The sequence below is a fragment of the Myotis yumanensis genome, unplaced genomic scaffold (assembly GCF_028538775.1).
Source record: "Myotis yumanensis isolate MYYU_CA2020_CCGP unplaced genomic scaffold, mMyoYum1.0.hap1 SCAF_10, whole genome shotgun sequence".
Taxonomy (NCBI): Eukaryota; Metazoa; Chordata; class Mammalia; order Chiroptera; family Vespertilionidae; genus Myotis; species Myotis yumanensis.
Genome location: NW_027223761.1, coordinates 44,118,247 through 44,132,139, shown reverse-complemented (window position 1 = coordinate 44,132,139; position 13,893 = coordinate 44,118,247). Strand labels below are relative to the sequence as shown.

Below are 13,893 nucleotides of genomic sequence, written 5' to 3'. Positions count from 1 at the left end.
CCCTGCCTGGGTAGCTCAGTTGGTTAGAGTGTCATCTTGATATACCAAAGTTGTGGGTTTGTTCTTCTGGTGAGGGCACATACAGGAAACAACCAATGAGTGCATAAATAAGTGGAACAACAAATCAGTGTTTCTCTCTTTCTCTTTCTCTTTCTCTCTCTCTCCCTCTCCCCCTTTTCCCCACCTCTAAAAAAAATAAATAAAAATATTTTAAAAGGAGAGACAGTAATAATGTGGATTGTCGGGTGTGTTTCCCTCCATGTTCTGCGTGGTTTAGGGTTCGGGTCTGAAAGAGGAGCCGCACACAAATGAGAGAGAAAAGAGATGAGATAATTTGGAAATATTGGGGACCAGGCGGGCAAGTCCAGAAGGACTTCCACTGAAGCTCAGGCCGCTCTAACCTTTTATTGATCTGGGGTAGCCCTTAGGTAAGGAGATTTCAATGACACACAGATTAGCTCAGCAGCAGACAATTTCCAGAAATAGGCAGAATATCTAATCAACAATAATCAATAAGGATTTACATAAGTATCTAAGGAATTAAGTGAACTAAGGTGGGGATGATGCTTCAGCTACCATTATCTAGATTAACTGGGTGGTGCACAGCCCCGACCTTTGCTAGGGCTTCAAAGGTCACTAGCTTTTGGGGGTCTCTACTCTTCTCTGCTAGTGAAAACGATAGATAGTTTCCGACAGTGGATCAACTTCATTCACAATGATAGAATGTTTAATCTGTAAACAGATTTAAAAGTACTTTCGATCCACAAAAGATACTCTTATCACAGGATGGAAAGGAAAGCAGGAGTCCTGAACAAGAAGCTTTGTCAGCTCTGATGCTGATAAAAATAGTCAAGATCCAGCTGACACAGCCAGTATAAGCAGTTTGGGTCTGTCTACAGGATACACAAAGCTTATTGATTTCCTATTTGATTAAACTCTCAACTTTTTATTTTTTAAAAAATTTTTTAAAAAATATATCTTGATTTTTTTACAGAGAGGAAGGGAGAGAGATAGAGAGTTAGAAACATCGATGAGAGAGAAACATCGATCAGCTGCCTCCTGCACATCTCCCACTGGGGATGTGCCTGCAACCCAGGTACATGTCCTTGACCGGAATCGAACCTGGGACTTTTCAGTCCGCAGGCCGACGCTCTATCCACTGAGCCAAACCGGTTTCGGCAAGCTCTCAACTTTTTAATGATGAGAAATCGTTCATCAAAAGTTGCCAAATTCTCATGTAAGTCTCTGGGACAGCTTCCTTACAAAACTAGAAAAAGTTCAAAACACTGGTGAAGAAGTGCGGAGGTATCCTGACCAGGAACTTACTGAGAAATGCAATACTGTCTCTCTGTATTAATAATGATATAGTCACACAACTGCATAGCAAGAACAATCCGATTATTATTTCTCTCTGGATTTCCTACACTGTGGAAGCCTTCTTGATTTGGACCCTTCGACTTATAAGCACAGTTCTAAACAAAAATTAGACATTGCTTGTTTCCCTGGCTCCTCTCCCTAATGAATTCAGCCCATCAGCCATAGTACTCCCCAGAATATTAGACCAATTATCCAGAAGTCACTGCCCGGAAATCAGCTCCTCACTTACTGTACTGTCCAAAACTACAACACTTCAAAAACCATCAGAGACATTTCAGGGTTATTACTGAGCGTTACTGTTTTTGGAGTCATAATCCTGAAGTAATCCCTACTTTAGATTAGCTCAGATGTTGAACGATGGGATGAGAAAAACCTTTTCCATTTGATAGGAAAGCAGAGCTACAAGGAGAGTTTGCTTGTGTCAATATGGGTGTTCATAGGCATTACAAATACCAAAGAACGTCCAGCTGGAGTGGGTCCGCGGTTAAGCGTGGATCAAGGAACCACGACGCCACAGTGCAATTTCCAGTCAGGGCACCTGCCTGAGTTGCAGGCTTAATCCCCAGTAGGGGGCCTGCAGGAGGCAGCCAGTTGATGAGTCTCATCATTGATGTTTCTATATCTCTCTCTCCCGCTGCCTTCCTCTCTGAAATCAGTAACAACATATTTTCAAAAACAAGAAAACAAATACCAAGGAACAAAGTGGGCTTGTAGGGGTTTCTATGGATATGTCCCCATGTCTACACTTCTGGTCAACATGCAAAATGAAAACTTGGTGGCACTTCTGGTGAGAAAGGAAAACCTTATTTAACTTCTAGCTCAGAGCAAATGAAAGTACAGAATTGCCGGAAATAGTCATTGAGGAAGCAACTGAGGAGTCAACAATAAGACAGAACTCTGATGTTGCCACAACAGAAGCTAACTGGTTTCCTCTGAGCTGTTTCTCATTTAATTCAGGGTTGTTTAGTTGTTTAGCTCTGAATTAACTGAGAAAATTTGTAAGAAAACTGCTACACACAACCTTTGAAGAAAAGCCTTCAAAAACTGACATTTCAGAAGAAAACTCTCTCTGCATGTCCTTGACTTTGTTCCCTCCTTTAGGAAGGTGCTCCTACGCTGGATGTTCACAGGGAAGCCAGCTTTTTCAAGTTTGCTTTACTATCTTATGCTGGTCTCTCTTTTGCACCGAGTGCAAGACCAGCAGTGGATGGGAGACCCCACAGTGCCAGAAATCGTTTTTTTACTTTGGCTTCCTACTTTCCACTTTGCCTCTGCTTCTACCAGGGCCATGTGCTCGGGTGTTTTTTCTTTCCTATGTGAATGGATCAATGTAATAAACCTGACAACGGAGTAGGGGGCGGGGGGTGCAATATGGCAGGTCTGACAAGCTCAGTGACCAAAAGTAACCACACAGAATGGCCTGAGCACAAATTCCTAACTGGGCAGGTCACAGCAGGTGATGTCCCAGGCCTGTAGCGAGGGCTAACATTTACCTTAAAAGTGAGCCATGACCATTCTTTTTATTCAGTTAGGGTAACACACCATTGAAATGTCAGAGTAATTTTCTCTTCCAGATCCCCTCAAAGGCACACTCACAGGGACCAGAACATAAAACCACCAGCGCAGGAGACCACAGCACCCCTCATGGCTATGTTGTTCCCTCATACCATCCTAATAGGCTGTAAATGTTAATTATTAACTATCCTGTACCCACCAATGTAAAGTACGTCCGTTTCTCTTTTTTGCTTTATATCCAATCCTAGAGATTTTTCTGCTTTACTTTCTCCCACCTCCTTCACCTATCACTAGACTTCATGTACCTTCCTTTCTCCTGATCCCAACGGCATAAAAGGAACTACCAAACTGCCATTCTCCGGAGCATTTTGCTCCCAGGCACCTCCTATAAAACTTAGTTCAAATAAACTCCTATAACACTTTCCTATAGGTTTCAACGTTCTTTCCTGGACACTTGCTGCAATTATCCATCCCATTCCAGCTAGTTTCCTCGGCTGACAAGTCCGTCTGCTTGTGGACAACACAGAAAACACACACCCGCAGCCCGACTGACCAGGGTTAGAGTGAGGGCTCACCACTTCCCAGCTGTGACTGTTAACGTAAAAACCATTGAAACCTGTAAAGAATTTTGTGAGTTTATTTGAGCCAAACTGTCGACATATGCCGGGAAGCAGAACCTCAGTGAATCGAGATAAAGCTCCAGAGAATGGCGGGTTACATTTGTATTTATACATTGCAATCAAAGGAGGAACATAGGTGGGTTACATGAAATTCAATTAACATGATAGTGAAAGCCGAAACCGGTTTGGCTCAGTGGATAGAGCGTCGGCCTGCGGACCGAGGGGTCCCGGGTTCGATTCCGGTCAAGGGCATGTACCTGGGTTGCGAGCGCGTCCCCAGTGGAGGATGTGCAGGAGGCAGCTGATCGATGTTTCTCTCTCGTCGATGTTTCTAACTCTCTATCTCTCTCCCTTCCTCTCTGTAAAAAAATCAATAAAATATATTTATAAAAAAAAAAAAAAACATGATAGTGAAGGAATTTGTGGTATCTGTCCTGGCGCCCAGCACATTTGGTTGTGCCCCAGGGGCTCCAGAAAAAGGGAAGTCACAAGTTACCCAGACATTTCAAGGGTGTGTTATCATAGATGCAAAAAGACAGATAGGCTCAGTTAAGGTAAAGGTTGACCTTGTCAGTGAAAATACTGGCCTAGGACGTAACTGCCCACCGTAACTGCTTTTAGTTAAAGTTTAATTTCAGACCATCCTTTGTGGTGACTTTAGGTCTCTGAGTTTGTAAGACTGCCAAGCAGGCCTCCCCTGAGCTTGTCAGGTCAGCATGTGGCCCCTTTCGTCCACATGACATTAGGCAGCTGATTTCACCTTCCTGGGCCTCTGTGTTTTCACCTGTGAATGGAGGTTAACACCTGCCTCAGGGAGTGGTGTGGAGTAGCCGCCCTGAGCCGGAATTAGTAACTGCACTCACCAAAGTTCATCGCCCCTGATCCTCCCATTACATTGCTCAAGGCACTTTCTTTTTTTTTTTTAAATATTTTATTGATTTTTTACAGAGAGGAAGGGAGAGGGAGAGTCAGAAACATCGATGAGAGAAACATCGATCAGCTGCCTCCTGCACATCCCAAACTGGGGATGTGCCCGAAACCAAGGTACATGCCCTTGACGGGAATCGAACCTGGGACCCTTCAGTCCACAGGCCGATGCTCTATCCACTGAGCCAAACCGGTTAGGGCTTGCTCAAGGCACTTTTAACAGTAGCCCAAACTGTACATATTGAGCCTCTACTATCTATATATATAAAAGCCTAAGCAACCATTACGACCGGCCGGTAGCTATGACGCTCACTGACCACCAGGGGGCAGATGCTCAATGCAGGAGCTGCCCCCTGGTGGTCAGTGTGCTCCACAGCCAACTTCCCTTGGCCGGCCAACCTCCTGCAATCTCTCCCCCCGGCCGGCCAGCCCCCATCGGCCCCGATTGCCAGCCAGGCCAAGGGACCCCACCTGTGCATGAATTCGTGCACCGGGCCTCTAGTCCTATATAATAAAAGTCTAATATGCAAATCAACCAAACGGAGGAACTGCCGGTCTCTATGACGTGCACTGACCACCAGGGGGCAGATGCTCAACACAGGAGCTCCCCCAGCCCACAGGCCAGCCAAGGCGGGTGCCAGTGGGGCCCCCCACCCCCACATTGCCCCACCGGTGGCCCTACAGATTGGCCCTGATCGCCAGCCAGGCCTAGGGACCCTACCCGTGCCCAAATTTCGTGCACCAGGCCTCTACTAGGTTTCTATTGGCCCTTGGAGGGCTGTGATAATGCAAATACTGGAAATAGCTTCCTGGTCTGAGGAGCTTACAATGTAGTCAGGGAGAGAGCGTCCCCTTACAACAGTCCTGGAAGCAAAGACGACAGCAGTGGAAGGAAGGGACAGAGAGTACACAAAAGTAGGGACACAGAATCCAGGGGCGAACAAAACCTAACGCGCGGGGCGCCGGTCCGCGCGCCTCACGCTTGGTGCCCCACCCCGCCCGGCCGGAAGCCTCCCGGGGCGCCGAGGCGGTAAAAGGCCGGAAGTCCAGCTGTTCCGAACGGCCGCGGCGGCCGCGGCGGGCCGGCCACCTGCTGCCGCCGCCCGGATTGGCTCCTTCCGCCGACGCGGCGGCTTTAACCAATCACCAGCGAGGCCGGTCGGGAGGCCCCGCCCTGCGGGAGCCCGCGCTCGCGTTCGCGCCCGGGGTCCGCGGCGGTTTGCCGGGGCCAGGGACGATGTTGGAAAGGGCCCTGGCGGGGAATACGCGGCCGAGGCGTGTGCGACGCTGGGCAACCTCCGCTTCTTTCCCTGGCGTCAGTCTTGCCAGTCTCACGACATTGGCGGACGGGGGGCAGGGCGGGACCCCGGGGGTGGGGGTCCGCCCGCTCGCCCGGAAATGGGAGCACGGGAGGGCGCGTGCAGCGAGGGCCGCGCCGGAAAGGCGGCGGCGAGAGAGGGTTGTATCTCCGAGCGGGAGGGCCCCGCAGGCCCCGCCCCTGCCCGAAGGCCCCGCCCTCAGAACCTAAGCCGCCGGGGCAGCTTCCGCAGACCCCACTGCACGCCTGGCCGACCGCGCCCTCGCACACCATCTGCTCTCCGTCTCCGCGCCCTCGGACCGCCGACCGCCAGAGCCACCCGCACGCTCGTCTCGTGTTCTCCCTGCGGCCCGGTGAGCCCGGCCCGGCCCGCCCAGGCTGCTCCTGCTGCACATGCTCCGCGCCTGCTACCGCGCCTCCCTCTCCTTACTAGTAATTTTCCCTTCTCTGCTCCCAACCTATTTTGTATTTTTCCTCTCGGTCCGTCCTTTCTTTATCTCTCTTCTTTCACCCTTTTCCTATCTCGCTTTTGTTCTTTACCGCCCGCGCTCAGGTTTAAACTCCACCCCCCACTCCCTTCCCTCGGCCAGAACGCCAGCCTGCCTTGGGTGGGGACTTTCTGGCGCATCCGCGATGCCCAGGAGGACCTCTCCCTTTGCCGGGGGCTCCAGGCCTTTGTCGGAGCTACTTCCGCGTGGAGGGGCTTTGAGCTGCTTGAACCGGCCGCTGCTGGGCCTGATCCCAGCTCCTCTAACCTCCTGGCAGCCCTGCTCTGGGCCCTGGTGGACTCATCGAGTCTCTCTTGACCCATCATGACACCCCCTGCCCCCCCCTCCCCCAACACACACACACTCCTGCTCACCAGTCTGCTGGCGGGTTGGGGGATGCTTTCCGGAGACCGCGGGCCACCAAAACAGAAGCCCGGGAGAGAGCCGATGTGTGGTGCCACAGACAGGGAGGGAGGATTCCCGGGGTCGGTTCCTCCCTCCATTGCGTGCACTGAATTGGTCCCTGGGGAAATGGCCCCTGCCCCTCTCCCCGGGCACGGACTGAGGGGGCTTTGTGCCTGGGACAGGTGCCCTTTCCTTCCTAGGGTGGGGTCCTTTGAGGTGAATTTCCTTCTGAGTTCCCCCTTCTTTGCCCTTATTCACAGGACACATAGTATGACCTTTAGGTGTTTCGTCTCCCGGCCATTTTCTATGGGAAACCAACAGGACCGGACCATGAAAGCTACTGGCAGCTTTGAAGAATGGGACGCCTTTAGAGAAGCTTGATCTTGGAGGCCTCGGCGTGAGACCTTGCAGAGCCGGGTGAGAGTCCAGTCGAAGGGGGTCTCCTGCTGCCTCCTAGCCCTGGGGACTGGGGTGGAGGTGGGGAGTCAGCAAGACATTAACAGAAATAACTGCCGCCGCCGCCCCAGGGAAGTCACTCTTCAGAGTTCACAACGCCTCATGTATCCCTGCTCTCATTCTGGCTCTTGGGCCGACCCTGACAAGCCAAGGATAATGGTCCCCCTTATCACAAAGGAGGAAATTGAGCCCCCGGTGGGACAGTGGTTGGCCCTGGGTGACCCTGGGAATCAGCAGAAGAGGAACCGATTGTTCTAACGACATGGAGTTTTACTTCAGTTTTGACTGCCCCCGAGACTGAAACTGGTAATAAGATACATTGCTTTTGGACACCGAAACTGGTTATTTGCTGGGGACTGCAAAATACGATTAATTCTTTGTAGGCCTGAGTTTTACTCACTCTTTAGTAGGGTCTTTAGCAGAGGTGACCTTTAACTCCATACCATGCCCCTGAAGGACCTGACTTGTGGCAAACCCAAGGCAACATTCAAAATGGCAGCTGAGTCTTTGTGTGCTTGTCCTTGAGGTGAGACTCATGTCCTCATGTCTCAGATGCCCAGAGAAGGGATGCCACTTGGCTTTCCTTTCTCAGAACTGCCATATTGGCACGAGAGAATCTGGCTGTTGGACTCTGTTGTGAAAGGCCCTGCGTGTGCCTGGGGCTGAGAAAACCACCGGAAAGAAATGAGCTGGGCACAGGACAAAGCAAATAGCCTAAGTTTTGGATCCTGTAGACACAGCTGTTTTACCAAGTTCCCTCCTCATCTGTAATAAGGAAGTAAGGGTGGCCACCTCACAGGGCTGCTCTGAGGGCCAAGTGGGCCAATAGAGTGCCCCAGGCGGTGGGATGGAGCAGCTCCTGGGGGATGAGGGAAGCAGAGCTGGGAAGCCAGGGAGTCTGGAGCATCTTAATCCTCCACCCATTGTGCCATTTGAGCGCCCACCTTAACTGAGCCTCAAGTGGGCCAGGCTCCAGGGAAGGGAAAATAAGCCCCGCCCTATAGGAGCTCCTGATGCAATGGAGTGGTGAATAGGCTCCGGATTTCCCTGTTTGCCCCTGCCACCTGGGCGAGGAAGCCCAGGAGGAAGCAGCTTGTGAGCTGTTTGTTTCCATGGGTCTGTGTGTTCACAGCTGACTCCCACAGATACTCCCTTTGCTGGTCAGCTCTTGCCTCCTGGCCCCAGCAACAGAGGCAGCCAATCAGACTGGGTTCAGAGCAGCCGCTCCTATGAAATCAGAGAAGTGAGCTCAGGATTGTCCTCCCCCACTGGGGTGCTGGGCTCACTTCCTCCCTTCTGTAGCGGGGGAGGGAAGGGTGTTGTTCCAACTCTAAGAACAAAATGTGCTTTTGGTTTCCTGTGTCACTCTATCTCTGACTTGCATCTCCCCACCCCCATCTCTTTGTGGTGATGCTGTGGGTCCCCCGATGGTGGAGGAGGTTTTCCCTGAATCACACAGTAGGGCAGGGGAAGAAAGTTGACACCTAGGCACTACTCTCAGCCCTGAGAATTGCCTAGGATCCTTCAGGTCCAGCTAAGTGTTACCTTGCCTAAGTCTTCTGGTGACCCACTCTTCCTTACCTCTCTCCTAATAGAGTTAGCTGTTAGCTCCTCTGCAGTTTGACAGTATGTCCTGCAAGCCCCAATGCAGCTTGAATCACCTGCCTACTCCCTGTGCCAGAAAGTCAGCCCCCTTTAGGGTAGATAACTGTCTCCTGCATCTCAGTGAACCAGGATCTACCTCGTTCTTGTTGAAAGAATGATTCAGGAGAGCCCATGCTGTGCGAGGGCTGGGGAAAAGAATGAGACTGATGGGATGGGAAGGAACTGAATACCCATTCCTTTTCTTGCAGACTTAGACAATTCCAGACCCTTAGGAATCTCTCTTGTTTAAGAAACCCAGGTGGAAGCCTTCAGGTTTATGCCTGTCAGGTCTTGGTCTGGCTGAAACCTTCTCCTCACTTGTGCCCTTCAGACAGATCCGCAGACGGAGGAATGTGGGCTTCATGAATGAAATCTCTGGGCCCAGCAGACGGAGGTCTGGGCCAGGGCCTATTTGAGGCAACACTAGAATATCTGTGATCCAGACTTTCCTGGTAGTGAAAGCTCTTCACAAAATTTGGACTCCTTGGGCAGGAATTGCTTCTTCAGCCCCTATTTGAGTACCTCCAGAGCTCACTGCAGTTTTCCCTCATAGGGTTACTCTGGTCCCTGTTTAGGGAGGTGTTGCTGTCAGAAAAGGTAGGGGTCGGGTGGTGAGCAGGGAAATTGATGGGGCTTCTCTCTCCTTGGTTAGATTCCGGCAGAGTTCCTCTATCTCGTCTTGTTGCTGGTTGAAGGTGCCCCCTCCTCCAACTTTTCTTCATCTCCTGGAAGACAGCAGAAAATTGGCATCATGGTTGGGTTTAAGGCCACAGATGTGCCCCCTACTGCCACTGTGAAGTTCCTGGGGGCTGGCACAGCTGCCTGCATTGCAGATCTCATCACCTTTCCCCTGGATACCGCTAAAGTCCGGCTGCAGGTGAGGGGATGAAGCCTAGGAATCCCATCTAGTCTGTTCCCTCCCCAAGATACAGACTCCTCAAGGGCCAGTGGGTTTGGGTCAGTAAACTTGGGAGCATGGGTAAGCCAACCTGTCTATTCCTATACCTTTCTTGGCCTTGCAGATCCAAGGAGAAAAGCAGGGAGCAATGCGAGCTGCAGCCAGTGTCCAGTACCGTGGCGTGCTGGGCACCATCCTGACCATGGCGCGCACCGAGGGTCCCCGCAGCCTCTATAACGGGCTAGTCGCCGGCCTGCAGCGCCAGATGAGCTTTGCATCTGTCCGCATTGGCCTCTACGACTCTGTCAAGCAGTTCTACACCAAGGGCTCTGAGCGTAAGTGTGGAGCTGGGCTTGTAGACTCCTTAGCCTTTTCTTCTCAGTCATGATTGATCTAGTTCATTTCGCTGCCTAGCTCCTTTAGGGCCCTGATACTAATGATTTCTGAGCTTTTGGGCTGTGCCAGCTCTGAGTAGGGTGTCCTCCCATGATAATCCTCACAACCACTTTGAGAGTAGGTGGTATTCCGTGTTACAGATGAAGAGACTGAGCCTTGCTGGGGGTAGCATGGGAGGAAGGACTTAGCCAAGGGCACACAGAGGGAAGCAAAAAAAAACACCCAGGACTTTATCTTCCAAAGGCCAGCACTCTTGTTTCTTCTCAGCGTGCCATGTCCACCCTCTGTTTTACACATGTGGAAACTGAGGGCCCAGATTAAAGGCTGACTTTTCCTAAGATCACGTGGCAGGGAGAAGTAGATCAAGTCTTATGTGTCCCAATCCTTGGAAAAGCCACTTCTCTCTGAACCTAGGTTTTCTCATTTGTTTGATGTGAGGAGTTCTTAGAGGAAGAGCTGGTCTGGATCCTATTCCCAAAAGGCAAGAGACGGTGTATTTGGTGAGGAGAGGCAGAAAATGAGTGCAAGCCCAGCTGGACACTGACCTTCCTGGTTCGCCCACAGATGCCGGCATTGGGAGCCGCCTCCTGGCAGGCAGCACCACGGGTGCCCTGGCTGTGGCTGTGGCCCAGCCCACGGATGTGGTAAAGGTCCGGTTCCAGGCTCAGGCCCGGGCTGGAGGTGGTCAGAGATATCAAAGTACTGTTGATGCCTACAAGACCATTGCGCGAGAGGAAGGGTTCCGGGGACTCTGGAAAGGTGTGTACCAGATGTTTCTTCTTTCCCTTTTTCTTCTTCTTCGTCTCCCCTGTTCCCTGGTCTCACGTAGACATTCCTTCCTTCCGTAGGGACCTCTCCCAATATCGCCCGTAATGCTATTGTGAACTGTGCTGAATTGGTGACCTACGACCTAATCAAGGATGCCCTTCTGAAAGCCAACCTCATGACAGGTGAGTTAGGGTAAATGGTCTGGGTCTCACCCTTCCCCCAAACCCAGGGTCAGACGTGGCAATCTGGTTGCCCGAAAGCCACATCTTTTCATCCTGTTTCTTCTTGGCTTGTAGAATGAGGTCCTCTCACTAGCATATTGAAGCCAAGTGGAATGAAGTTCCCACTTTGCACACTGAGGCTTTGAGGCCAGGCAGGCAGAATGACTTTTAGGTTCTCAGGAGGAGGGGTCCTAGTTGAAGTCTCTGTCTAAAATCACAAGACCCCAGCAACTTAAATAACCTCTTTCCTTCTGGAATGATGGGGCGAGGAGTTCTGACCCCCTTGCCTGCTCCTCCTCCTCAACAGATGACCTTCCTTGCCACTTCACTTCTGCCTTCGGGGCAGGTTTCTGCACCACCATCATTGCCTCCCCTGTCGACGTAGTCAAGACGAGATATATGAACTCTGCCCTTGGCCAGTACAGCAGCGCTGGCCAATGTGCCCTCACCATGCTCCAGAAGGAGGGTCCCCGAGCCTTCTACAAAGGGTGAGTCTGTGATCCACCCACCCGATTCCAGGCCTCCTATTACACCTGGAACTGAGTAGCAACCAGTATCAAACTTTCTGATCACGGTCCTGGTATTTCATCGGCATTCTCTCATGCTCATAACTCCTTCCTCTCAGAGTTGCTGCCTGCTTTGTGGGTATTTAAATGGAGACTCACAGGGCATTCTTGCTTACAGCTACACAGCTGTGAGGCCCTGGGACCTCCCAACCTCCTTTGGGACAAAGCACTGGGTTGGATTGGATGCCAGGGCCCAGTGGGGTGAGCAGGAGGTGGAGGTGCCCCCTGTGACCGGTGTTTTCTCCCTTCTAGGTTCATGCCTTCCTTCCTCCGTTTGGGTTCCTGGAACGTGGTGATGTTTGTCACCTATGAGCAGCTGAAACGGGCCCTCACGGCTGCCTGCACTTCCCGGGAGGCTCCCTTTTGAGCCTCTCCTGCTGCCAACCTGACCACCTCTGGCTTGGCTTCAGCTCCAGCCAGGCCCTCCTTTTCCTCTTCCCCTCCTTCCCTTCCCTCACTCCCCACCCCTCCTTCTCCCATTCTACCATCTCCCTTCCCTCTCCCCACATTTTTACCTCTCCTCCCTACCTCATCTCCCCATTGCCTCTCAGTCCTGATGGAATTGACGCCAGTTGTCACCAACCAGGATCCCAAGCCCCTCAGACCCTTGAGAAGTTCAGCCCATCTCTTTATCTTGTTCCCAAGCTAAGCCAGCACGTCATCCATAAAACAAGCTCAATCTTGGTGTCTCCTCCCTCTCTTATAGCTGTTAGCAGAGATCTTAGTTTGGTGGGCCCTTTTAGCACCTGGTGGCAGTGGGAAGCCACCCTAACTTGAAAGGGGTGGTGTAACCCACTTTCCACCTCCAGTGTCCAATCTGGGGCCCATGGTCATCATCTAGTCTGTTTCTCTTTCCAGAACAGGCCTGGTGCTGAGGTGGCACGAGAAGGAGCGGTGGCTTTGCTGTCACCAGGCTCCTTGAGCTTTCCCCCAGTGCTTGGTGCTCCAGCATTTGCCTTTCTCGCCCCCAGCTGGCCCCAGGCCTGCTGATCTGCAAAAGGAGTGTTCCTGTCTGCTCTGCATCTCCTGTGTTTCTTGGGAGATTTAGAGGAACTTGGGAATCAGATGCTGTGGGCTTATTTTATTCCATTTTATAAATGGGAAACCGACCTCTCCAAAGTTCCAGACCTAGTGAGGGCGAGTTGGGCTGCCTCCCATCCTCCAGATTGCCATCCTTGGGAGACAGTGTTGCTGCTCTGGGAGGGCAGGCTGCCGGGCAGACATCTGGCCTCAGCCTGAGGGTAATTTACTCTTGGAGCCTCACCCTCTCCCCGGGCTAGAGATCCCAAGGAAGCAGTGGCAAGCCCTGGCTTAGCTGCATTGGGGTTGACACATTTCTGTCCCTACCACCTGTCCTCAGGCAGGAAAGCAGGTGGGCAGGTCTACTTTTGTTTCAAGGGGTCAGGGACTGTGAGGTCCTAAAATCTCAAATACCTCATGCAGGGCTGAGCCCTTAGAATTAAGCCCACCAGACCCATCATAGATGTCTGAAGAATCTGAGGGCTGAGACAGGTCATGCCGGCAAGGACACAGGACCTCAGCAGCTGATCTTGGAGTCCTGCAGGAATCCTGTTGGGTAGCTGTGGAGCCAGGTTGAGAGAGCATGACCCTCTCCTCACAGCCTAAAACAGCTGATGCTGCTACACTTCCATTGGTCATAGCTGGAGGCTAGGCTTTCAGCACCTGGGCAAGTGGTTCAGGATATTAAACAGGTTCCTGGAAAAGGAAGAAAGGCCCAGCTTCTGACAAATTAACTCAAGGCCTCAGTCCCCAAGAGGGACAGCGGGGTGCCATGAGTTGATTCAGACTGAAGCCCAGTAACTCAGCCAAGCTGTTCTCTACTGGGCTACAGGCAGTCAGTGTAAATGGAGGCCCCTGGCAATGTCTTCGGCACCTTGTCACTGTTTTACACCAGAGGACCTGAGGGGCAGTTTGTCACCCTAGGCATGTCAGCTGGTTCATTTCAGCAGGCTTGTGTCCCAGACATGGACAGGTGTGCACCAGGTTTCACCATGGTTCCGGGTGTGATCCAGGGGCAATGAGCTGGGAAAGGTGGTAGGAGCCACTGGACAGCGTACCACCACTAGGCCTCTAACTGGTCCTCAGTCCTTAATGCCTATAAAATGGGTGTGTGATAGGCTCTGCTTTGCCTAGCTCACAAGGTATCAATTAGAGATTAATAGAGTGGACCCAGGTTTTGAGCACAAGGCATGGCACTATCTCTTACATCCTTTCTTGGCTGAAAAACAAGATCTTCCTTCAGAGTCTCGCCCTGGGGAAGAGGTAGCAGGCTT

The 13,893-nt window shown here is 51.7% G+C and overlaps 1 protein-coding gene across 1 annotated transcript; it reads left to right on the top strand.

The window, feature by feature from the left end:
* The first annotated feature begins 5,983 nt into the window (after nt 1-5,983).
* UCP2 (uncoupling protein 2) lies at nt 5,984-12,280 on the top strand. The gene is made up of 8 exons (XM_070425606.1): nt 5,984-6,110; nt 6,911-7,067; nt 9,403-9,627; nt 9,773-9,983; nt 10,609-10,803; nt 10,893-10,994; nt 11,341-11,521; nt 11,852-12,280. Exons 3-8 carry the CDS (start codon nt 9,502-9,504, stop codon nt 11,964-11,966), a joined length of 930 nt encoding a protein of 309 aa, XP_070281707.1. The 5' UTR covers nt 5,984-6,110; nt 6,911-7,067; nt 9,403-9,501; the 3' UTR covers nt 11,967-12,280.
* Nucleotides 12,281-13,893: the final 1,613 nt, after the last annotated feature.